Source organism: Cydia strobilella, chromosome 7 (assembly GCF_947568885.1).
Source record: "Cydia strobilella chromosome 7, ilCydStro3.1, whole genome shotgun sequence".
In the NCBI taxonomy this organism is placed as follows: domain Eukaryota; kingdom Metazoa; phylum Arthropoda; class Insecta; order Lepidoptera; family Tortricidae; genus Cydia; species Cydia strobilella.
The window spans coordinates 90,413-102,539 of NC_086047.1; the positions used below are offsets into that span (position 1 = coordinate 90,413).

The 12,127-nt window shown below is 43.1% G+C and overlaps 1 protein-coding gene across 4 annotated transcripts in view; it reads left to right on the forward strand.

The window, feature by feature from the left end:
- The window catches only part of LOC134742870 (protein vestigial-like), a 42,037-nt gene that overhangs the window by 11,381 nt on the left and 18,529 nt on the right, over positions 1-12,127 (forward strand). Inside the window, exons 2-5 of one of the 4 annotated variants that reach the window (XM_063676055.1) lie at positions 328-480; positions 3,963-4,125; positions 5,177-5,338; positions 10,996-11,110. In XM_063676055.1, the coding sequence (XP_063532125.1) occupies positions 376-480; positions 3,963-4,125; positions 5,177-5,338; positions 10,996-11,110 (545 nt within the window). In that variant the 5' untranslated portion in view covers positions 328-375. Of the gene's footprint in view, positions 1-315; positions 481-878; positions 956-1,009; positions 1,054-3,962; positions 4,126-5,176; positions 5,339-10,995; positions 11,111-12,127 lie in introns of those variants that run through there. The other 3 variants (XM_063676056.1, XM_063676057.1, XM_063676058.1) reach the window with 3 other exon arrangements.

Sequence of the window (12,127 nt, forward strand, 5' to 3'; positions counted from 1 at the left end):
AAGCATACTCAGCTTAGATCGAAGGCCCGGCTCATCACCAACATCTATTATTGTTAACAAGCTTTTAACTCGCAATATTTGTATGTACCATCGAGATGATGATGGACACAGGAGGTCGTCATAGGAACTCTGTCATAAAACAACACAACCAACCTAACCTATAACCTGTGTTTGGATTTGTTACAATTGTCTCGATGAGTGTCTGTTGAAAGAAAAGTGCAGTCAGCGACAAAAGCTTGTATCAAGAATGACATTTTTTGACAAAAACATAATTGTCGTGTGTCGTGTATGTTCACGGCGTAGTACATGTTTGTGTTGTTGTTGCAGGCTCGGGCCGGCGGCGGTGCGGGGCACGCGGCGCGGCATGGGGCGGGCATGGCGGTGACGTGCCCCGACCTCATGTACGGCGCCTACTACCCCTACCTGTACGGCCGCGGCGCCCGCTCCTTCCACCACGCGCCGCACTTCCAGTATGACCGGGTCAGTACCTCATCATGTACTACTAATACCACTCCTACCTGTACGGCCGCGGCGCCCGCTCCTTCCACCACGCGCCGCACTTCCAGTATGACCGGGTCAGTACCTCATCATGTACTACTAATACCACTCCTACCTGTACGGCCGCGGCGCCCGCTCCTTCCACCACGCGCCGCACTTCCAGTATGACCGGGTCAGTACCTCATCATGTACTACTAATACCACTCCTACCTGTACGGCCGCGGCGCCCGCTCCTTCCACCACGCGCCGCACTTCCAGTATGACCGGGTCAGTACCTCATCATGTACTACTAATACCACTCCTACCTGTACGGCCGCGGCGCCCGCTCCTTCCACCACGCGCCGCACTTCCAGTATGACCGGGTCAGTACCTCATCATGTACTACTAATACCACTCCTACCTGTACGGCCGCGGCGCCCGCTCCTTCCACCACGCGCCGCACTTCCAGTATGACCGGGTCAGTACCTCATCATGTACTACTAATACCACTCCTACCTGTACGGCCGCGGCGCCGCTCCATAATACCAGCACGCGCCGCACTTCCAGTATGACCGGGTCAGTACCTCATCAATGTACTACTAATACCTCCCCTACCTGTACGGCCGCGGCGCCGCTCCTTACACCACGCGCCGCACTTGACCAGGATCTCAGAAGAATGTCGTATGCACAATTAAACCGCAGTTTGACGTCTGACTTTTGTGGTGTGGGGGTAGTGGTGTTCCTACGCTTCAAGAAACTCGATGTTGCCAGGCTAAAGAGTGTTGCCCTTACCCCCCCAACAGCCCAATGCCTTTCGTCTATCTTTATCTTTTAGAAATAGGATAGCCGAATCTTACTTTCCGGGGTAACTAATCTGATAATCATTAAATGATAAGGACACCTTCCCAGCCCACGATTTTCAACTGATTCCAACATTTCTTTTTCCAAACAATAGACGTACGCATTGCCTTTCCATTGACATATTTTGTGTTTCCAATCCTAATATTTTGTACTTTAATTAGTATATGTAGTAAACTATTATTAAAAGTAACACACAATTAGGAAAAGCGAAGTACAAAGGCGAACTTATCCCTTTGAGGGATCTTTTTCAGTTAACCTGCTATGTAGGTAGGTATATGTTTGCAAACGCACAGTCGACCTGAAGAAATGTGCAACATAAATAGGAACCATAAATAGGATAACTTTTTGACAGTGCGAGCCATAAGTATGGTGTGTTAGCAACATTTGACATGAAAATGTTTTTGGTGGCATTTGTCTTTACTGTTCCCGAAAGTTAAGAGGGGACTAACGCTAAAATTGTAGTTTTTATATTGATATTCAGGCGGGATCTAATCCATACTAATATTATAAATGCGAAAGTCTGTCTGTCTGAAAAGATTTAGATGAAATTTGGCATAGAGATAGGTTGAGTCCCTGAGAAGGACATAGGATAGTTTTTATCCCGAAAATCATCCCTTAAGAAAGTAAAAAGCGGGGTGGAATTGTGATAATTAAGAGGCCGGTGTCGATTTTAGTCGCAAAAATGTAAAATTGATAGATTTAGTCTGTGAAATTGTACACCTTTTGTTACCTAATTGAAATAACAAGTACTGGTTTCTATTAGCGCATCTTCTTATCTTACCTTTTATCAGATCAATTTGTTGAAAACAGACTCACTAAATTAGTAATGTTTGCTTTTCTGATGGACGTTTAGGTAAACGCGCGTAAAGCACTGATTTTGTCGCTCTTATTTGTAAATTTCGTAGTTTGGACGGCTAAACATGGTAATTTTGTATTACACATATCCTGTACTTGACGTTTATCAGACTACATTTTTATTATTATGACTTTGAAGTAGTGTAAATGAAAGTTAGACGAAATCAATTTTCTCCAGAAATTACTTCAAAACAAGTGACAATTTCTCTGAAAATCGACTTAATTTCAACGTAATTTTGATACTTAAACAATCTACAACATTTGTTGAAACTATTCTAATTCATCAATTTGTATAATTTACCACCATAAATTTTTGATGAATTTTTAAAAACTGCCCCTTCTTTTCATATATTACCGGAGACGCACACTTGCGACCTCATTATTAAAAGGCAAGATGAGAAGACGTGCTAATAGAAACCAATACTTGTTATTTAGATATTATGTAACAAAACGTGTGTAATTTCAACGACTAAATCTATCAATTTAAAATTTTTGCTCCAAAATCGACTACGGCCTCTTAATGAAGTGTCTGCTAATTTGTGTGCATAATATGCTCAAATTGAATAATTGCTATAAGACTTTCTCCAGGCGCTATTCTTACTCTAGCTGGGGTTACTAAGTCCACGCAGACGAAGTCGCGGGCAAAAGCTAGTATACTATATTTGCAGCGGGCACACTCCAACCAAAACCTAAAAGGATAAAGTTGGCTCTATAATGGCTCTATAGAAAAATATCATTTATGTATGTATTTTCAGTTGTATATATAGTTGCCTACAATAGCAGTGACTATATTAAAAAGATAAAAAAGATTTGTCACGCATTTTTTTTAAACAGAAGTATATTTTCAGAGTAAGTAATTGAGACAAAAGGTTAAATTAACCTACGCGCCATATCTTCCGTCTAATATCTTTGATGGTTTTATTCTCACTTCCTAGCTTTAAGCTCCCTCTTAAGGCCGTTTCATCGGTTTGCCGCTGTCACTGTCACATTTCGCAAGAAAAAACGCGAAAGATCATGCGCGCCAAGTGTCAATTTTGATCGAATTTTGTCGATTTTTATTTATTTTAAAAACGTTACAATATCGAAATTTGAAAGCTATGAAATTACTATTCAAGTTAAGATAATTTTTTCTTCTTTCTTTGTTTATAGTATCACATAATAAATAACCTAGTAAAATTTGATTAAAAGTCCGAGTTAGAGGTTACTTTGTGAATTAATTGTATCGAGCGAAGAGTCATAATTCGTGTATCGGAAGCTATGTTATTAACAATAATATACTACATATATTTTTTCCACGTCTACGAATATCAACGCCTCTTAGAAAAACATGCGCATATAAGGAGATTTTTCGTCTTCTGGCTCAGGGAACGGCCTTAACTTTTGGAAAAAAAGACTCGCTGATGTTTTGCTGCGTAATATGGCCAAAGTATGCGTAAGTATGAAGTCGTCTTGTAGATTGTGGCCCCCTCCGCCTGCGCCCATCAGCGCTCGGTGTGTCGTCGGGCGAGTTTTTTGGGCGCGGAATGCGGTGACGGCGGTGACACGATGGGCCATCATGCTGGCCCACTAAGATGGGCCAGCGTGTAGAAAGGGTCACTACCCTTATCGGATGTGTCGGATGGCTTATGGCGCGGCGGTACCCAAATAAAATATGATTCTTAAGCTTTAGATGCTTCCTCAATTGGTTTGCTTCAAATTCGAACGAGACACAATTGCGCTTCGGTAATACATCACTAGTTACAGTTCAGTAATTTGTTGTATTGTTGCAGTTTAACGTGCAGACGGGCAACGGCGGCGAGGGCTACGGCGCGGCGGCCGGCGTCAGCAGCGGCTCCGCGTCGTCCGGCGCGCAGTCCCCGGGCTCCCCGCCGCACGCGGCACATCTCCGCGCCAAGGAGGAGCTGTCCGCGCCCGGCCGCGCCAGCGCCGACGGTGGGTACTCCTAAGCGGCATTTCGAGGACTATCAAATGTTTGACCGGCCTTGAACGCCCACTTGTCACCCCGCTGCCCGCTGCATGGCGACTAGTCCGCAATCATCAGTTCAGTTCAGGAGGTATATTCATTCAGTACGTAGTGTTAGTGAGCTTCATTTAGTAACAGATTACTTTGATATATACGTTGTTACTTCTTTACAGGGACCGGACAACCCTTTCCGCGATAAAACCCTTTCAATGGGCAACACTTAAACACGGCTAACACATTGAAAGACTTTCCCTTTTGAACTGCAAGCCCATTCATACCCTTACCTTTGACTAACCCTTACCGAAATGCTAACCAAAAATAAGGCTAGCCCTTAATAAGGGTTACCCTTATCTTTAAGCGCTTTTTATAAAGGTTTCCCTTTGCGTGAAAGAGACAGGATTAGTATATATCTACGGTAGTGTATGAAAAGGAAAGAAAATACGTGCCTAGTCAAAGAACGCCGCCGTCGCCGCCGACGATCGCTCGGATTCGAAGTAATGTGTGCTTTATGAACAAGGTAGACGACTTTAATTAGCACGCTTATATGCTAAAAGGGAAGCTCTTTATAAGGCTAACCCTTATAAGCAATATGCAAGGTGTTGGTGAGCGGATGATAAGGGTTTTGTAAGGGTATTTGGGCTACCGATCACTCAAATGTGGTAGCTTTATATAAGGGTTTTTAAAACCAAAACAAAGGGTTTCGTCTGGCAAAGGGTATGGTGAGTTAAGCCTTATGCAATACCCTTATAAAACCGCGATAAGGGATAGCGGGCCGGTCCCTGCTTCTTTAGCGTCACCCAGTGGACACGTGCAGAGCATTCACGAGCTATGCTTCTTCAAACGCGTGGACTTATTATTGCAGCTAAATACTGCTGTTTGTATGTAGATAACCATCTATGAAGTTTAATAAAGCCTTTCTGCAGTATAAGCATAGATACATTTGATGTTCTTTGGTATAAGCCTACGGAGAAGCAAAACCTACAGAAAAGCTCCCTAAATTAAAAAGAGTTATTGTTTTAGGTGGCGGGTCATCAGAGTCGGAGGGCGAGTGCGCGGCGCACGGACGAGCGCGCGCGCAGTACGTCAGCGCCAACTGCGTCGTGTTCACGCACTACTCGGGCGACGTCGCCGCCGTCGTCGACGAGCACTTCGCCAGGGCCCTCGCCGCCGACAAGCCTAAAGGTGAGCCACAACTGCGCTACTTCAGCGCCAGCTGCTTCGTGTTTACAACTTTACACACTACTCGGGCGAAATCGTCGCCGTCTTCGACGAGCACTTCGCCAGGGCCCTCGCCGCCGACAAGCCTAAAGGTGAGCCACAACTGCGCTACTTCAGCGCCAACTGCTTCGTGTTTACACACTACTCGGGCGACATCGGCGCCGTCTTCGACGAGCACTTCGCCAGGGCCCTCGCCGCCGACAAGCCTAAAGGTGAGCCACAACTGCGTAACTTTAGCGCCAACTGCTTCGTGTTTACACACTACTCGGCCGACATCGGCGCCGTCTTCGACGAGTAATTCGCCAGGGCCCTCGCCGCCGACAAGCCTAACGGTGAGCCACAACTGCGTAATTTCAGCGCCAACTGCATCGTGTTTACACACTACTCGGGCGACATCGGCGCTGTCTTCGACGAGCACTTCGCCAGGGCCCTCGCCGCCGACAAGCCTAAAGGTGAGCCAGAACTGCGTAACTTCAGCACCAACTGCTTCGTGTTTACACACTACTCGGGCGACATCGGCGCCGTCTTCGACGAGTACTTCGCCAGGGCCCTCGCCGCCGACAAGCCTAAAGATGAGCCACAACTGCGCTAATACTTCAGCGCCAACTGCTTCGTGTTTGTTTACACACTACTCGGGCGACGTCTGACATCCACGAACACAGACAGAGAAGCAATTGCCAAAGGGTAAATTTTGTATGTACTTATAGACCAAAAGATCCCTTTTTAAATAGGAGGAGTTGTCGTATGGTGTTATTCATAAACGCGTTACTGGCCTGAATTTCCTTGATATCTAAATATTCTAAATCAAAATACCATTAAAGTTCTTCAATACATAGCGGAGGAAGTTTAGTATCGCTTCGGTTTTGTGGTGGAATGGAGTTCGGCCGCGAATCGCTATTGCCCCCCTCCTCGGTTAGAAAGGGGGTGGGGGTGGGTAAATCAGCCGGGCCTTAATTAAAACCCCTTCATTACAACTAGCCCGCGCGCTGCGCTTCATTGCGCTTCGCAACGACGCTTCATTGTGGTTCACTGTTGAGAGCCGAAGCTTGGCAACGTGTACCTACAGGCTTGAGATAGGTACTATGACATACCTACATCTACCGAGTGATTTTGTTATGTGTGACCATACTCTAAGCGGTGACCTACCTCATAGTCAGGGTATACTGAACATATCGCTTTTACTATATAGGAGAGGGCCAACCCCGAATATGCAAAAATTTCATAAATTTTTTCGGCGAAGCATGTGTAAATGTTTTCTATGGAACAACTGATTTTAATTTCGCGATTTCGATGTTGGCACCATAGTAGAAATTGTACAGTGTAACCTAGGTTACCTAGGTATCTACATATTCACAATTCAGAGTATGGTTAGTCAGACTTTAAAAATTCCCCCTATAGCAAATTCTCATGAAAACAAGGTGTCCTACTAACACCACTTGTGACTTGTGACAAAGATTGTGAGATTTATTAAAAGTAGCTATATTGCATCATACTTGCCTTGGTTGCCTTTCAATGCTGAAATAAACGGGCTATCTACAGACAGAAGCAATTGTCTCTTTACTGGCAATTTCGCAATTATCCAAACTCCGACGACAAATCAGTAAATGCGACCATGATATTCCTTCGAAGCCAGATGTCGGCGCGACCGCGACCCAGCCCGGTGAGCCCGGCCCCGAAGTCCCTGAACGCCGGACACCGATTAGATCGCCAAATCACGTTAAAGATGGCCGGCGCGCAAAAACAAACGCGCTTTGATTCACCGCCGTTTTTCGCGGCCCTTTGTTTAGCGTTATTAAACTAAAGTCGGTTTCATTTCGCCTTTGTCCCGCGCCCGTAGCCGCTCAGACGGCCCGGCTCCGTCTGCGTTTTAATTCGTAATGAGGAATGCCTCGTAATGGCTAAATTGAGAGTACAACGGCCCGACTCGATTTAGAGATGGGTATTTTCATTTAAATAATTGTGAGCTTCCTCGCCTGAGCGAGCTCGCGGGAGCTGCGAGGCCTGCGAGGGGCGCTCAGTTTTTTTTTTCTATTTGTTTTGTTGTTTTCTGTTTGTGACGCTGTATACCAACAACCCCCAGCCACTGAAGATTAACAATATTTAGTGTAATGATTTTGCAAAAGAGATACCTACTAGCATAATTAATCACATAATCAGTATAATCACATTGAAAAGGTAGCAGCTCCGTAAGCGCCACTTCCACCATCCCATCACACTTTTATTGATAAAATAGAAGTATTTTACCTGTCAACACTTTATTTCTATTTAATAGGATCACACATTATTATTTTATAAATGAAACCATACTTATTACTTACACAGAATAAATCACATTTCACAGAATAATTATATCAAGGTACAATTTTCATTATTATTTACAACGACGGGACTTATCGCGTAAAATAAGTTTTAAACGCCGTCCTCGAAACGTCGGATCAAGTCGGATGTAAATTTAAAACTTATTTTACGCGATTAAGTCCCGTCGTTGTAAATAATAATGAGTAAAAATTGTGAAAGTTTAAATCAGTGTTAAGGTACATTATTATTTTGGGTCAAATTATTTCAACTTATTTTTATTACGAATTACTCAAACTGATTTCTATTACATTTAATTATAATTATATATATATATTTTTAATTATCAAAAAGATTAATATTTAACTTATTTCTATTACATGTAGTCAATATGAATATTTTGTTTTTAAGTCTAAAATAAATAAATTACTTACTTTAGACTTCTTACACTAACTACTTATATACATTAAAATTATTTGGTGGTATGGTATATAATTATTATACCTTCTAATTAACATTGGGCTTTGCAAGTAATCAGGTGGTCTCAGATGGCCGAAAAAAATCATTTACAGAGTAGGTTACTATTAGTGCATCCGTAATCAACTTTGCCTTTAGTTTGTTTTCGGACGATCTATTATAGTACTATTTGCACTTCTTGCATTATATATCTTTGGATCAATTGAGTGCAGCAGTTTTTTAGACTTTGCCAGTCTGGTCGGGGGGGGGGGGGGGGGTGGTTGCAATTTATGTCGCTGCCTTGTGTTACGATTGTGAACGTCGCCGCGTATGTCGTGAATTGGTCTAAATGCGTTCGTACATATTTTTCGATTTCCAGGAAATACAGACTTGGTAGTGTTAGTATCTTGTACAAGCTCCTGGAACAAATTTCTTACGTCACTATCCCACGGGACTCCCGTCCGTCACGACTCGCGTCGCTCGTCTTTGTAACACGCTCTGTCTCGCTCTACAACATTACCCCAGAGGTCGACACAACCCGGGGTTAACCCGTTCAACCGTTAACCCAGTGTCAAATTGTACTGGTAACTCCAGGTTTAACCGGTTTACCCCGGGTTAGAGGAATGGTGCAAGTGGCGATGTTAGGTGACAGGTAATTGTTTATTGTTTAGTTCTTGGTTAGTGCGAAAAGTAATCAAATTCCTCATTCAACTTCTGATAACGATTTACGATTTAAAAAAAAATGTATCCAAGTAGGTAATTAACATTTGCCGGAGCCGACCGCGACCGGGCCAATGAGTTTGCGATGCGATCGTTATCAAAAAGTAAACATAAAAGTCTTGGAACACTTGTAGTTTTGCACACTTGATTATTACAGCTGCAATATAAAGTTAGGTGGGTATATTAAACCTAATACGAGTACATTACCGACCTGATGCTGTGCGGTGCGAGGTGATAGAGCTCGCGTGCGAGTACATTACCGACCTGATGCTGTGCGGTGCGAGGTGATAGAGCTCGCGTGCGAGTTTCATTTACCTACTTACATTGCGGTATTTGATCGGTCGGCTGAATTGGATGTAACCTCCACTCCACATAGTCCGTAATGTTACTAAAATCGCATGCTAGTTCGCGCGTCGTCTAAATGAGCCCTGTCTCAAACTGGTTACCTAATGGTTAGCATTAGCAATAATTCAGGACAAATAGCTCCAGTCACCGGTCCCACGTCCCACACCTCTTCCGAGAACCTCTTTTACGAGTATTAGGAATCAGCGATGGATGTTAGGTACTAAGTAAGCTATCGGTTTCCTCTAGGTAGGTATCTGCGCGGTAAAGATGGTATCTCGAACTGGAACTGTGGAGCAAAAAGTGCAGAATGGACGGTGACGGCGGCAGCTGATTGCGTTTTCATTAACGGTACATTAACATTACCGGAATCGTGACTCGCAGACCGACAGACTTCATAAAGGGCCTGCCATCGTTCGAGTTAATCAATATTGTCCTCTTTCTTGTATAGGTAGGTATACCGAATAAGAATACGACATGAGTTTGAGTAATGAAAAGAAACAAAGACCTCGTAGCCAGGCAATAAAAAAAAGACGTTTTAATTGCGTGCAGGGGTGCGGCCCAGCACCGGCAGCAGGATGATGGTTCGTTTAGATGTAAAGTTGTAAACTATCTATGTAAACTACTTCTACCTATCTCTATATTAACTTGTTACACATGGGTAGGTGTGTACGATTAATACCCAGGTGGGTGGCATGCCACTGTTCCCTAATCGAGGACCTCCTCGACTAGGGAACAGTGCAGGTATGCGTGTTACTAACTTACTAATAAACTATCTAAATTAATTCGACATTAGTTCTAACTGCAGGTTAAGTAGCTGAGCTATAAACTTGCTCTGAGGCTAACCTGAGCCGCGAATCTTCCTTTGTCACATTCAGTTTTAAGTTCTCAACTTTGATTATGATCGATGTTGATAATTAAAGTTATAGGGTGGTTATAGGTGTTTCTGAACGCAACCATGCTAGGAGGATTCAGGATATAACCAAACGGAGCCGCCACGTCTGTAATTTGCTCTACAAAAAAGTCTGCCAATTTTTGCGGGGGAGGGGAACGTCAAATGTATACGTAACGTCAAAATAGCCATGTCAGATAAACGTCAGTCCATACATTGTGTTGTGTATGACCATTGGCCGACTATTTTCGACAGAGTGGAATGCCTGTTAATTTAATGGCTACTCCGTTTGGTTATATCCTCCTATGTGTATATGACCGAATGGTTTTATTCCTGTATCCATTCACCGACTCACTCAATCTCTTCTTTCTCAACAACTCCCACGGTTAGGTAACATCGCTCTGTTATTAATTTAAGTTTTTAGTGAAAATACACAGTTTTCATTTAAGTAATAAAAATGACTTTTAATCATCCACCAACAATAGGTTTTTAGAGTTCAGTACCCAAAGGGTAAAAACGGGACCGTATTAAGTACTAACACTCCGCTGTCCGTCTGCCTGTCCGTCTGTTCGTCTGTCTGTCACCAGGCTGTATCTCATGAACCGTGATAGCTAGACAGTTGAAATTTCTTTTGCCGCTACGCGCTATAACAACAAAAGGTGGTATAAAAAAAAACTAAAAACAGAATGAAATAAATATATTTAAGTGGGTCTCCCATACAACAAACGTGATTTTTTTGCCGTTTATTGCGTAATGGTACGGAACCCTTCGTGCGCGTGTCCGACTCGCACTTGGCCGGTTTTTGTATTTTGTATCGTATCCGCCAATTCAACGATTCTGCAAGTTTTTAGACCAAGCAATTTTTTAGAGCAAGTAACGAATAATAATTTGTTAATAATAGTGGTTTGTTTTACAGAGAGTGTCCCGATGGTGTCCCGAAACCTGCCTGCATCGTTTTTCAACGCGGCGGCCGGCGCGGCTTGCGGCGTCGACCTGTACGACTACGACCCGTGGCATCAGCATTACTCTGGGTACGTCAGCAAGCTTAGCTATCCTTAGTTTAGATGAGTACCTATGTAGCTTAGTTACATCAACATTTCCACCTTCACTTACTGTCGCCCGCGGTACGACCCATCAGACCGATCGACTCGACCTTTAAACCTTTAAGAAAATAGCGTACAAGCGTACTTCCATCTTACAGGCCGGCAACGCACTTGCACTCCCTCCGGTGTTGCAGGTTGCAGGTGTCCATGGGCGGCGGTAGTTGCTTACCATCAGGCGATTCGTCTGTTTGTTTGCTTCGTTATCATAAAAAAAAGATTGACACAAAAACTGATGTAATGAGACATATAACACTACTGCTTTGTATTCTCTCTCTCTCTCCCGACCACTTCGGCCACAGCGACTGCATTATATGTCTAGTTATTTCTGTTAACAACAAATACTAAAAAGTATTTATTTATTTATTTATTTATTGTATAGGTGCACGCGATGAAGCCCCGTTTTAGTTTAAATAATGTGAAACTACGCAATTAGAGATTTATAATCGGCTAAATAAATAAAGTAATTAAACAACAGATACTTACCAAATAAATCAACGTATTTGCACGCTCTATATACCTATAAGTTCTTATTATTACCGAGCAATGCAACAAAATATAAAAATTTCATGACTGACGTAGTTACCTAATTGACATTGTCGAAATAAAACGAGACGGCGCCGCGGTTTCAAATGCTTGGTTCCACCGAGATACATCTGATGACATTCCACACAGTCGACGTTAACATTCCATTCGCGCTCGACATACATGAAACTACTTAGATTTCAGAAACTAGTACAATTAGAACACAATTTTTTTATATCCTTTCCTTGCTTAAAATCGGATTACGAAAATCCGTGTAAAAACACTAATTTTTTTTGAGAAGAGACAAAGCACAGAATAAAGGCTTTTGTAGTAGCTATCTATAAGATGTTTCTACTAATGTCCAGTATCTGAAAATAAACAATTACCTAGTGGTTCCCAACTTCCCATGCCCGAGGCTGGCTG